The 13,428-nt window shown below is 37.6% G+C and overlaps 1 protein-coding gene across 3 annotated transcripts in view; it reads left to right on the top strand.

Moving 5' to 3' along the window:
- LOC124863744 (cAMP-dependent protein kinase type I-beta regulatory subunit) overlaps positions 1-13,428 on the top strand; it is a 105,396-nt gene that overhangs the window by 4,806 nt on the left and 87,162 nt on the right. The window contains exon 1 of one of the 3 annotated variants that reach the window (XM_047358209.1): positions 11,972-12,307. The exons of 1 other annotated variant lie outside the window; for it this stretch is intronic. In XM_047358209.1, the coding sequence (XP_047214165.1) occupies positions 12,305-12,307 (3 nt within the window). In that variant the 5' untranslated portion in view covers positions 11,972-12,304. Of the gene's footprint in view, positions 1-11,971; positions 12,324-13,428 lie in introns of those variants that run through there. One more of the 3 variants, XM_047358210.1, reaches the window with a different exon arrangement.

Genomic DNA, 13,428 nt, shown 5'->3' with positions numbered 1-13,428 from the left:
TGATATGTTGAGATTTGCAGCCACCAACAGAGTAACAACTTGCTTCACTTTACAACCCTTATCTGTTAGCCTGTCGAAAACATAAAACCCGATCATTTTTCTGATCAGTGAATGCACCATACCAAGTGGGGACTCTCGATCACTCTTCAGTTTGGAAGTTGTTACAGTATGAAGAAGGCTCCAAGTTAGCTATGTTAAAAATAGACTACCTGTTAGAAAATGAAGTAGTAAGAAGCACAAAGGCTGTTGGCCCTTCATGCTTGTTATGAGGGATTGCTGTGAAGTTAACTCAATGTAATCAACTCTCCACTGTTGCTACATGCTTGTTCAGGAGGAGGGATTGCTGCAAAGTCAGAGACTCGATGCAATTGGCTGAGCTTCCCTAGACAGAAAGCATTTCACCAGTTGACATCATAATACACAAAACCTGTGCCTTGAGAAAGAGATTTGTTGTCTATCTGCACATTTTAAATAAACTGAAATGAAATTAATTTAAGTTGGATTGGAAGAAGCTTCTAAAAAGGAAATTTTGGAGAAATGGCAGCTGTTCATTTAGATTTCCAGTTAATTTAAACGGAGGGGGATACACGTAAAACACACTAAAAGTATTGCAGAAAAGTTGCTTTGTTTTAGAGTCCAATTCTACCTGTTGTGAAAAATGCTCTCATCCTAAAGCAAAATAAAAATATTGATCAATCAAGATAGAAAACCTTCCTAAGGGTCATGTTTATATAGAATTAATGATCGAAGGATTTGACATTCCAATACATCTGACAGGAAATCAGAGCTTTTCCTCTCAAACATTAGGTTATTTATTTTGAATGGATGTTGTAGAAAGAAATGTTTAGTTGATGTTGCTTTTGCTTCTGCATTTTGAGGTATTTGACGGCCTGTCTTGTGGAAGAGAAAAGAAGATATGCTGTAATTCTTTTTTCTTTGGTTTTATTTGTAAAGATACTTCTGTTGCACAATTTGGAGGAATTTAGTATTTTTGTGGATTTTCAGTGACACTGTGTAACTATGTGCGGTTTTTGAGAAATCATTGTTTTATTTAAGCAGAGGTTTTGTGATAAGCTTATTTTTTCCATTATTAAGCAGGTAGAAAATGAATGATTTGCTGCTATTCCTAGTTTTTCAAAAAAATTGGGTTGAGCTAAAATGAGAATTGTCAGGTGAAAGCTTTATGAAACCTCTGTTCATAAATTTGATTTAGATTAAATGTTAAAATGACTGTCTGCAGTATTCTTTTATAAAGTTCCTGTCATCTGAGTTAAGTGGCTCATATTTATCCTTCACTGGCTTTGATCATCCATAGATCATGCACTTGCTGTGTTTTGTCAGATCATGAGACATGCTTATTTGAACAATAGGCTCTTCTTTTACCCTACTGCTACAAATGGGTCTTCGAGGTGTATGAGCTGAAGCTGCAGGACGTTCTTTATTCCGAGGAGAGTTCAGTCTAGGATAGAAATCTCCAACAAGAGAAGTGATTGTGAAGAAGGTTCCGATGCAGAAGTTAAAGTTCTCTACTGCACTATCTGCAGAGTGGGTCAGGGTGGTGGGGGTCTTGATCCTTGCTGCCGGGATCAGTGTGCGAGCATAGTGTCATGTGGGAGTCATCAGATTTCAGCAAAAGTCTTATTTTTATCCCTCTGTCGTTCCTCACCAGCTAAAAGTCTTTGTGTGGGGACTGATTATCCTCAAAACGGTCTAGCGAAGTTCTTCTCGTTATGTTTTCACATTCTGCAGCTTTGTGTTCTAAATGCTTTCAGAACATTCACGAATAATCAACGTCAGTAGTGTAAACAGCTTCTTGTGCTGTTGTTATTTGGGGCTGAGATGCCCCGTCAACAGAGGGGCAGCATGAATACTTATATTTGTGTTAGAGATTAGCACATAAAAGCTGAAGTAATTAATTCAATAGGATTTACGCACCACAACTATTATCTCAATCAAATATGAAGATTGAATAGATTGTATTTGTAATTTGGGTTGCATGATATTACAAAAACGGGCTGAATTATTGTTAAATATTGTGATTTATTGATTCTGATTATTTTTCTTTATTTTCCATCAACATGATACTCCTATCAATCTTTTATTAGCTTTAGCATATGAATTATAATCATCTAGATCAGATCTGAACATCTCAGACATCTAACTTGACAAATATACTCTTGGAGGGTCAAGTATTGCTTAGCAAGCATTTGCAAAATTGGTATTGTGCAAATTGTTTATGTGAGGATTAATGCAACTGGACATATTGATTAACTCTATATGTCATTGAAACCCTTTATGCTTTAGGGAAATATTAGAAAGTACATGAATCAGCCTGTTTGGTATATGTGCCTACGACTTTTACGCTCTTTTCCACACAGACCACAAATAACACGAATTGCTAAGAATTGTTAAATTTTGAAATTTGTGAGAATTCTTGGAATTTTACAAATTTTCTTGCCCAGTTTGTGACGTCCTAAGATTCAGTTAGGACACAGGTATGATAGATAAAGATAAATTTGGCTTGATTCGCACAAATATTGTCAGAAATTCAGTACGATTAACAAGAATCTGTTAAGAATACTGCACAAATTTTAGGAATCCACTAGGAATCAGTTATCGACATGCTGAATGCATCTAAGAACGAGGTACAATTAAATTAGAATTTGTCGCAATTCAGTTTGTGGGATTTCCCATCAAAATATAATAAAAATGTCCTCACCCTGCTTGAGCATCAATTCCAAAATGGATGTTCAACGTAGAGCAGCTGTAGTATGGGCCCTGTAACTGGAGTATCAACATCTGCTGCTGATAGCTAGAAGAAGACTGCTTCAAAGAGGAAGGAAAAGAGCCCCCCGGTGGGAATGCCTACGAACCAATTAGGAATCGATTCCAATAACTAAGAATGAACTGCGAATTTGTTAAGAATTATCTGGAGCTCGAAACGCTTACCACAAATTCCAGGTGGCTCAAGAATTGCAAGAACTGACTGAGAATGAAATATGAATGAGTTACAAATTGAGGAACTTATTAAAATTCACCTAAAAATCCTATGATTTAACAATTCTTGGCGATTTGTGTTATGTGTGGTCTGTGTGGAATAGTAGCCTTAAAGAGATAGTGATGTAATATGGTGGTATTTACGGTCAGATGTTTCCGTACACTTATCATTGGCAAATTAGTGATCATTCGGATCACTATTAGCATTATTTCAATGCTAAGAAATAAACCAGTTTACATGAGCTCTACCTTTACTAACAAATAGAGTGGTCAAATATCGATCCAGAAATATACCAGAAGCTACCTGGCTGCAAAAAGCATGGGTTTGAGGTACAAGGTGCCATGTGGCATTTATCCAAACCTCAATGGAGCTGTATGCCTATATTTGAACAAATGTTGCTTTCAAAGTGTATTAAAGTATGTTCTAGGAGTGTCCCATTAATCAAAGTTATCATTTAATTTCAAATTTGGCTTCAAAAGACCAAAAACAGTGTAATCATAAAAAAAAAATAGTTCTTATTACATTTTTATTTGGCCACTCTCCTCTGCATACATACTCATCTCCCCTCTGATGTGTGGTTTGGTCTTTTCTCTGGCTGAACCACTGTTGCTAACTTAGAGACTTTATTTCTGTATTTGGTTACTTTTCAGATCCTTCTAGTAAATTTAAAAAAGCTATCGGCAACATTGTTTTCTTGTTACTGGAAGGTTTTGGAGATCCCCAAATTCCTGCATTGTTCTAACTTTTCTCAACAAGCAGCTGGTTGCTGCCATGACCCCATTTACCATATTGCCCATGTTACCACTTGAATAAAATGTAGTAATTCATGCCTGTGACTGCAAGATTACAGCAGCCTCTTTTTTGGTAACATGAAGCAGAGCTTCTACAGTCATGTAGTTTAAATTAATTGATGTGTACAAGCGGTTGGAATAAAAACTGCACATTTCTATCCTTGTACTGTCAGCAGAAGCCCAACACAAATGCAGTCAACTAGTCCAAATCTGGGCTAATATTATGAGGTCAGTCATTGATGGAGCTGAAACAGGCCATGCACGCTTTTGTGGCGTTCCAGTTATTTAAGCGGCTTACTGTTTTTCTTTCCTACATCTCTGGGTAAGTTTTGGGGCTAAATTTGATTTGCCTTTTTCATGTCCAGGATTTTCTCTCAAGATCATAATCTGTATGATTTCATCCTTTTTAAATTATTAGCACATACATTTGAGTGTATAGTTGGGCTATTTCTGAAAATAAAAGAAAAGGCTGGATTTTCAAGATTTGGCAGACCTCAGGGTGTTGGATTTTTTTATTTTTAGTTTAGAAAGATGTTTCTTTCAGCCCAAAAAACAACATAAAAACATTTTTTCATAATATGTCTTTTCACTTTTTCTCTTTCATGATTGTGGTTTTCTCAGAGCCAACCTTGTCAGCACTCCTCTCGCTCACTAAAGGCGGTAACCTAGGCAACAGCAGAGGATAGATAGACCGAAGATCCATCCTGTATTCACAAACTTTATTCTCTAATCTGGTCAGGGTTCTCTGTGTGTGAATTTGATTGCCTGGGTGTAATCTTTCTGTCCTTTTGTCAAACCCAACCTCATTTTCCTCCTGAGAAGGATAAATTTCATTCAGAGCATGCAGTCTTATCTATTCTCTGTATATGATTGTTTTTTTACTTTCTTCCTTCTGCCTCTTGTTTTTTCTTCAGTTTCTGTCTTGATTGCTATCATCACACTAAATAGATTGTTTTTAACCTTTGCATTCATACATTAACACGTCTACAGTCTGACAGAGTAAATGTGAAAATGACAAGCGCTTCGCTTCCTTTCTTCCTGCCCATTTATGCATGGTAATGATGCATTTTATGTGTACGACAGAAGCTTCAGATGGGTGTTCTGGTCCCCTCATCTCTATCAGCTCAGTGTGTACTGTGTGTCTCTGGCTGCAGTGAAGTGAGCCCCTAATTTTTTGACATCTGTTCAACCTAAAGACAAAAAACAAGATTTGTTTTGTCACAACTGAGTTCTTATCTGACAAGATCACTTTTAAAGAGACACATAATTAATGGCATATGTTGCATTTGTGCATAGTTAATTATGCTCGCAGTCTGCTTTAGGTGGGTAAACATATTGCACAACAGTAACTGTAACAGCTTTCATGTGCTGAAACTATAAGTTTGTGAATTTGTTGCTGATTACAGAAATTTTGCAGCTTGCATTACAGATGTTTTCTTACACTAGGCATGTGCAGGCTTCACAGTGTTCTCTGGAATCTTAGCGGTGTTGTTGGAGTTGTGTATAAAAAGATGCTAATTTAAACAATTAAAAATATTTATTATTTATAGAACACTGATGGTTTTTCTGATAAGATGAGGCTAAAGCCCTGTTTACAGGACGTTTTCTGGTGGTCTACACGAAAACGGCGCACGTTTTCTCTAAAAACGGCACAATAGGAGAATGGGTTCCAGAGTACAATGGTTTGAAAACATCCCGGTCGTGCAGACAGGAAAAATGTTATGTTTCTAATGGGGACGCCCTGGCTCATGCACAGTATGATCGAAATCAGCAGTAATTAAAGCGCTTGCACATAACATAGCGGCTGTCGACCAGTTAAAAACCCACAGAAGACGAAGATGTCAACAATAACAATGTTTGATTGCAGAGTCCTTATTTGTGCTGCTGACTCTTTTGAATCTAACATCGGTTCTCCAACAAAATGCTCATTTTCTCCCTGAAACATCCTGCTTCCCCATAAGCCTGACGTTTTGTGCATGTTGTTAAGTTTCAAAGTACATACCGCCAACTAGTTTCATGGCGGGGGAATTAAACCATTTTCACGTCTCTGCTGTTGTTGTGTGAACGGAAATTGTAGTGAAAAAGTTGTCATGTAGATGTGTTAACAGAAATGTAACAAAAGTCCCATTTTCCATGGATCGTTGTGGTGTAAACGAGGCCTACATTTTTGAGAGCTATAGATCTAATACAACGCCAATTAAATTTATTGGCACTCATGGTAAAAAGAATGTGCAAAAAACTTCAAAATAAAATCAAATGTAGTAAAATCTGACCTTTAATTTGAGTCCACTTATTCTGTCTGGAAAAAAAAAATTCATGTCATGTTAACAATATTACCAGTCGCACAATTATTGGTAATCCGAACAAACCCTTTAAGATAAATGTATTCAAAGCACTTTGTTTTTCTTAGGTTTATTAACATTTCTAGGAACTTCTAGTGAGTATTTCATGACTTTTGATTTCTCTGGTTTTTATAAATGAAATTAACCAGAGACACTTCTTTTAGCAACTGGCAACTTTGCAGAGGACAGACCCATATTTATGTTGCTGCTATGCACAGTCATGGTAATGTGAAAAAAATCTCCAAAGCTCAGTGTTAAGGAAATGTTAGAGTGGCATCTTGGAGTCACCAAGTTTCAAAGTAACTGTAAGACATGCTGAGCAATTCTTAATGAAGCATGCCTGGTGAAATCCTTACCTGTCCAACCATAAACATGTGGAATTTGCTTAACTGGAATTGTGTGGAAAAAAATGATGAAGTACAGTTGAGGCCAAATTCAGTGGAGGATCTGTGATCCTGTGGGCTTCTTTCTCTTCCAAAGGCCCTCGGAACATTCTTACATAATGATCTCTTTAAAATTAGATTTTGGACAAAGATTTGGTAGACTCTACCATAGAGTCTTCTTTGGGTCATTCTGGAGGACAATGTTCCAAAACAAATAAATAAATCAACATAGAAGTGGACTACGAGACGCAGGTTCAACCTTATCCTGTGGCCATCTCAGCCCCCAGACCTAAGTCCTTGAGAAAACCAGTGAGGTGAGCTGAAGAGACGAGAGCATTCAAGATGACCCAGGACTCTGGATAACCTTCCAAGATGGTGCGAAGAAGAGATTTTTTCAGTGGAAAATACTGCTATTTGAATAAAAGATTCAATTTGAAACTTTTTACTCATGTTCACTTGGGTGACCAATTAATGTGGCCAGCACTGTATATACACTGTAATTTGAAATACACTCTGAACCTCACAGGAATCAGGTGTAGAGATGCTAAAGCAGGAGAAAAATGGTCTCTCTCAGCAGTGTCTGAATAAGTTGCAACTAATTAATTTAGTAAATTCAAATTGTTTCTTCTTTCAGTGTTGGTTTTAGATAGAGTAAGTTTCACTCAAGTTTTACTGTCAAAAAGAAAAAACTATAAAAAAGAGGAAAGAGAAGAGAGAAAAGATGAGTCTTCAAATGTTGAAGAGAGAGAGATGGAAAAATGGTTGTTGAGAATTAAAAATATATTGTGCCTAGAGTGAAGCATGAGACAAACTTATGAGGACCCTGTGATCTTTAAGAACACACAAAACTTTCTCTAAGTCATGACAAGAAAGAAAGGAAAACATAAAAATAGCTTGAAACAAAAACATAAAAGTCCATATTTTCTTATCGATGTAACTATAAAACATCAATTTTAGCCATTTAATTGATATGTAATGATGACTGCTACCTATCATTTAAGATGAACTACTATCAGATTCAGTCAACAGAAGTGGTGTAATTATATTTAAGTGTGAGTCTCTTAATTTCTGCTATGTGAGCTGAAGAGAAGGGAGCACCGGAGTGAAGTCACATGTTGCAATTATTCGGCATAATGCAAGCTAAATGAAGCATGTAGAGTAAAACATGTGCCAACCCTGCTGCATTAAGACTGTTTGTGAGATAGGCGATTCGTCAGGAAAGTTGTGTCTCCACTGTAATCTATTTTGTTGTGTTTTTATTTTTTTATTTTTGTACTTTTCTGAATTAAATGCCATGCCTTACAAAACTATTATTTTCCCTTAAACACATTTTGTCAGGGAGAAACCACAAACATTTATCTTCTTGGGTTTTATGTGACATACCAACTGTGATATCCTTGTGGAGTGAAAGAAAAATAATACATGGTTTATGAAATATTTTACAGAATAGAAATTGGAGGTGATGAAAATCTGCTCCACAACATGATGCTGCCACTGCCATGTTTCACGGTGGAGATGTTGTGTCCAGGGTGATGCACAGCGTTAGTTTCCCGCCACAGACCCGCCAGACAGTTCAATTTTAGTTTCATCTGACCAGAGCCACTTCTTGCACGGATTTGCTACGTCTTCTTCACAAGAAGTTTGAAGCAGGGCTCCTTGGTCTTCGTGATACTGTTCGTTCACTAAGTTCTCTAAGAAACCTCTGAGGCCTTCATAGAACCGCTGAGATGAAATTATATACAGGTAAACTTTCTCTACTAATTAGGTGTGCATTTGCAGCTAAATGGTTGCGCTGGATTTTATCTAGGGGTATGAGAGTGAAAAGAAGTTAAATCCAAATGCACACCAAATGGCTTAGATTTTATTTAAAAATAAAGAAAACAATATATTATCTTCCTTCTACCTCAACATTATGTCCCACTTTGTGCTGGTTTATCGGATAAAATTCCAATAAAATATGCTGAAGCTTGTGACAGTTCATCAACAGGTAGTAATACATTTACAGATTACTTCAGTGCCACTGGTCTAGAATTTTGAGGTCAGGTTAAGATCACAAGCAAAATTACATCCATAAGGACTTTAAAACTTATAGTAGTAAATAGAATTAATGTATATCCATGCACCACGGCACTTTGAGCAGAGTAGTTTGTCAAATTACCCCTGGTTGCACGCAATGACCCGAAGACAAACCTCCTCTTCCACGGCTCACCTGAGGGTCCCTATAGTTATACAGGACCCCTTGGCTTTTGTCTCCACGGTGGTCCTTCTTTGTCTTTTCTCATCTGTCCATTCTCTCCTGTCAGTTTTCTTTTGTTAAACATTTGGTTAGCGTGAGAGACAAGCATTATAGCAAGAAACGGCAGCTAAAGCAGGTAAGCAATGTTCAAAACCTGTAGTAATTTCTCTTGGGGTTTACTAAACGTTTTGTATTGTGGATCAATCAGCATATTTTTTCTCAGGTGACTGGTTAGACCTGAGCAGTGTAAGAGAATCAACTCCATTTCAACAATTTGTTGTGTATTTCCTCTTTAGCCCAGTCACTTGACAGTACAAGGCTAATATAGGTAGTTTGAAAACTACATTTTTGACATTTAACATACTTTATATATTATATTATAAGGGGAGACAAACTTGGACCCTGAACAGAATGAACATCATCAGCTCTGTCAGAGCCGACGCAGCAGTGAAAATTTGCCCCATTGTGGTGCTGTAATGGTGTGGAACGGAGTGATGAGTAGACTGTTAGATCCACCGGTGGATCAGCTCCTGCATGCTTCATTACCTGCGTGCGATTTTGTGTGTGTGTGTGTGTGTGTTGTTTTTGGTTCATTCACATACTTTCAACCCCAGGAGTGCAGAGTGAAACTGTGGATGACGCTGGAGGAGGTAAATGTAAGGTAACCACTTATGGACGTGTATGTTTTTTTTCCTCTCTGTTATCAGAACATAACTTTTTAGAGGAACTTGTGTTTTCAAGTGTTTGTGGCCAGAGCTAACTAATCTGTTTTGATGAGTTGAGTGCTTTTGTTCTTGTGCATGTAGGGTTCTCAGGCTGATTATTAATTGTTAGTTGCAGCTTTTTAAATGAGTTACTCATAACTTTTGTTAATATCTGCTGCGTGCAAATTGATTCAGGGAACGAAGGGAGCAGAATATATTCATTTTAACAAGCCTCATCATCTATTAATTAGTTTAGAGTGGAAGTGATGATGGTTTTAACAAGAGTGACTTTTTAGAGCCACTGTGTGGGGGGTTGGATTTGTGTTTTAACACTTTATTGCTAATCCACCACCCACTTTTAAGAGAGCCTTTCTTTTATTATGGTCCTGCTGTCCTCTGTCTCCGATCATCTTTCTCCTAGCCTTGTCCTCTCTTGTCTGGCACGCAGCTGCAGATGATGACGCAAGATGAGCAGAGTACAGGCAAAGGGAGAGAGCTTAATGTAGGGCAATTGCACGGTTTCTTTTAGCTGAAAACAAAGCAGAATGGAAGGTGTGATATTAACACTCTAGTGCTTGTCTTTTTATATAGGCAGCAATAAAAATTTGATAGATTGTCATTTTTTCATTGCGCGTCATAGGATGTGCTCCAAAAGGACTTTGTTGTTGCAGAAAAAAATGGTCAGAAAACATCTCTGCAGCTGTAGCCTACTGTGTAGAAACTCTCACACTTAAACTGTAAAAGTAACGCTATAGGTAGAGAAGCAGCGATCAGACTTTTTCCATGGCTGATACTGTTTTCCGTGTTTCTTTGAAGACTTACTGCTCCTTCCAATTTTCTGTAACTCATGTGACTCATTTGTGGAAATTTTGTTTGAATTCACAGATTAAATTGACCAAATATTGACTTCATGTCGTATATGAAATGTGCTGTAGGTTGGTTTTTAGAAGAATTAGTTTTGAATCCAACTGAAAATAAAAGAATGACAAGATTATCCCAGTTTATGCACCAAAGCATCTAAGTGCATCTTAATTAATTAGAATGTCATTGAAAAGTTAATTTATTTTAGAAAATCAGTTTCAAAAAGTGAAACTCATACATTATATATATTCGTTACACACAGAGTGATATATTTCAAGCATTTATTTACTTGTAATTTTGATGGTAATAGCTGAAAGTAGGAATATTACATTAAACCAAGAAAGAAAGGATTTTTCATACAAAATTGCAATGATATGCCCTACACAGTCATAGTGAAGACTGCTGAATTCCCAGTAAACAATCATTAACACCCCCAGAGGTCACTGCTAAAGAAGCTGACTTTTTACAGAGTGCTGTATCCAAGCATATCAGTTAAGTGGAAGGAAAAAATATGGTAGAAAAAGGTGCAGTAATAATGAGAGGATATCTGTTTATCAGGAAATTTAAGAGCCCTTTATGCTTCTCTCTACCAATAAGTTAATGGAGATGATTATTAAATTTTTCAGCAGGACTTGGCACCTGCCCACACTGCCACAAGTTACAATACCTGGTTTGAGAACCATTTTATTATTGTATTTTCAAGACGAAGATGAAAGACACCAGACCCAACAAAGGCTGCTGTTGAAGTAACTCAGGCTTCCATAATGCCTCAGCAGTACCACAGACTGATGGCTTCCATGCCATGCAGCATGGATGCGGTAATTTGTGTAAAAGGAGTCCTCAAGTATTGAGGCCAACTACTGTACAGTACATCGACAACTTTTTCGCAAGGCCAACATTCCTGTATAAGAAATATATACAATATATACAATTATAATTTTCTTAGAAACTGAATATTGGATTTTTATTAGCTATAAGGCACAATCACAAAAAATGACAGAAAAATCTTGAAATGTGTCAGTCCGTGTGTGAGGTATCTATAAATTAAACATTTCAATGCTATTCTAATGAACTAAGATTCACTTAAGCATCTCTGAGCATTTCGTCTGAAATTCAAGAAATTTCTAGCAAAAAATTTAATTAGAGAATGTACTGTTTGTCAAGTGTTTATGTCCTTTAAAGGTAAATTTTGAGTTTTGAACCAGGAGAAAAAGATAAATATTATGATTTTTGTTTTTTATATTTAACCTACCAATCACTTAGGGTTGATGAGACTTTGACTACTGGTGCGTCACTATCTGAAGGTGTTTTCAGACCCTCTAATCCCAGTGGAAATCCTGTAGAGATCAACAATAAAATCAGAAAGAAGTTTCTGGCATGAACAGCAGTTAAATAAGCGAGAAAATGTGGTGCACAACATGGAGACACACCATTTGGTCCGAACAGAAGTGCGTGCTGAGGAGAGTGACGTTTCCCATTCTGCTAACTGACTCACTTGGATCAGAGAGATTTTGCAGACCAGGCGTCAGAAGAACTGGTGGGTGCGCTGATGAAAGAGCATCGCCGAGCCGCTGTGTCTTTCCAATCAGACTCTTCTGGCACCCAGTTGTCATAGTGACGGAGGGCAGCAAGAAGAACCCGCTCACTGCGCCACCTGATTGTGAGTGCGAGAGCGAGAGAGCCAGACAGAGGGCAGAAAGGAAGCGACACATAGTGCTGCTGCAGCGATGGAGAGTCGGGCTCTTTTTTTGCTGTGATCAGTGTTTTCATCGTCGTGGGGACCAGACTCTCTGCCGCTCTTCGTCTCTTTGCCTCACCCAGCCAGCTTGCCTGCTTGTGCTTTTAAAGGGGAAGATGCTGATGCACAGTGGCATGTGTGTCAGGTGTGTATGAGATGGAAATCTATGTGTGCTGATTCCCATGAGCACACAGTGAGACTTGATGCTGCTGGGGGACACACAGCAGGCCTGAGCAGGGGCCCTACATGCCATGGTAAATACCATTAAAGGCAAACCTAACCTGGAGTTTGCTACCTGAGTTTTGTCACTGGGTAAACATGTTTAGAATTGTTTGAGTGAGTGCATGTCATTGTGAAGCTGAAACATTCATGATTTTTTTTAAAAATTCAACTCATCTGAGGATACACTAAATTACTTGATTGCAGATGTAGCCATCCTAATTTAGCCATCTCTGTGTGATCTCTCGTCTCCCTCTGCAGTCTGCTCGCGCATGCTTTGGTAAGGGAGAGTTTGTCTTATTGTCCTCTCATCCTGCAGACTGTGTTTTCTCTCAGGTTTGCGACTGTGCATAAACAATAACCACGTGAAACCTTGTGCCCGGGAGTATTTTTGCTTGCCTCGTTAGTTCGTGTTTATAAGTGTGTGAGAGTTTGTTTTTGTTTTTTTTTGTCTGGGAGGAGTAACACTTAAATTCCAACAAGGGAGGCAGTGAAATGGAGAGATGCAGTGATTAAAAAAATGAACAAAGTCATTGGGTACTATTTCAAAGGCTGAGTTAAAGTCCAAGCTAATGAATTGGTTGTAGACTTTCTAACTTGAAAAATTGTTACAGTGTTTAAGGACAGATCTAAAAACAGTCCAAAATGCACTTATCTCTGGTTCGATCTCTTCTTATGGTGTTTTCAGACCAACATAAGTTGTTTCCTCTCTATTTCTTTTCTTCCATTCTTCTGCCCGTGCTGAACAGTAAAATGAGTGTCTGCTTGAGGCATAAAACTGAATCACAGTGATTTAGAAACCGTAAGGATGCCACATTCATAATGATAACAAGAAGCCAGATTCAGAAAATTTGTCTTTTTTAGCATTGGAAGTTTCTATTCAATACACAATGTTTTAGCTTAGTTTATTGATCTGTTTCAAGTTTAATTTACTTAGTTAGATACACAGTGGTTCATAATAGGCATGGGTGGCTTTGAAAATGTCATGAGAACCTTGAGTGGAGTGTTATGGTTTCATCCCGCTTACGGATAAGGTGTTTCCTGGTTTTAATGGCTGACATGATAACATTTTCTATGGTTATTGTTACTGCCTTAAAATGAAAGTAGTATTAAAACTTTGCTTGAGTACCATGATGTCAATAACTCTGAGTAACAT

This window comes from Girardinichthys multiradiatus, chromosome Y (genome assembly GCF_021462225.1).
Source record: "Girardinichthys multiradiatus isolate DD_20200921_A chromosome Y, DD_fGirMul_XY1, whole genome shotgun sequence".
Lineage (NCBI taxonomy): Eukaryota > Metazoa > Chordata > Actinopteri > Cyprinodontiformes > Goodeidae > Girardinichthys > Girardinichthys multiradiatus.
This window is presented reverse-complemented; position numbering and strand designations above follow the sequence as displayed.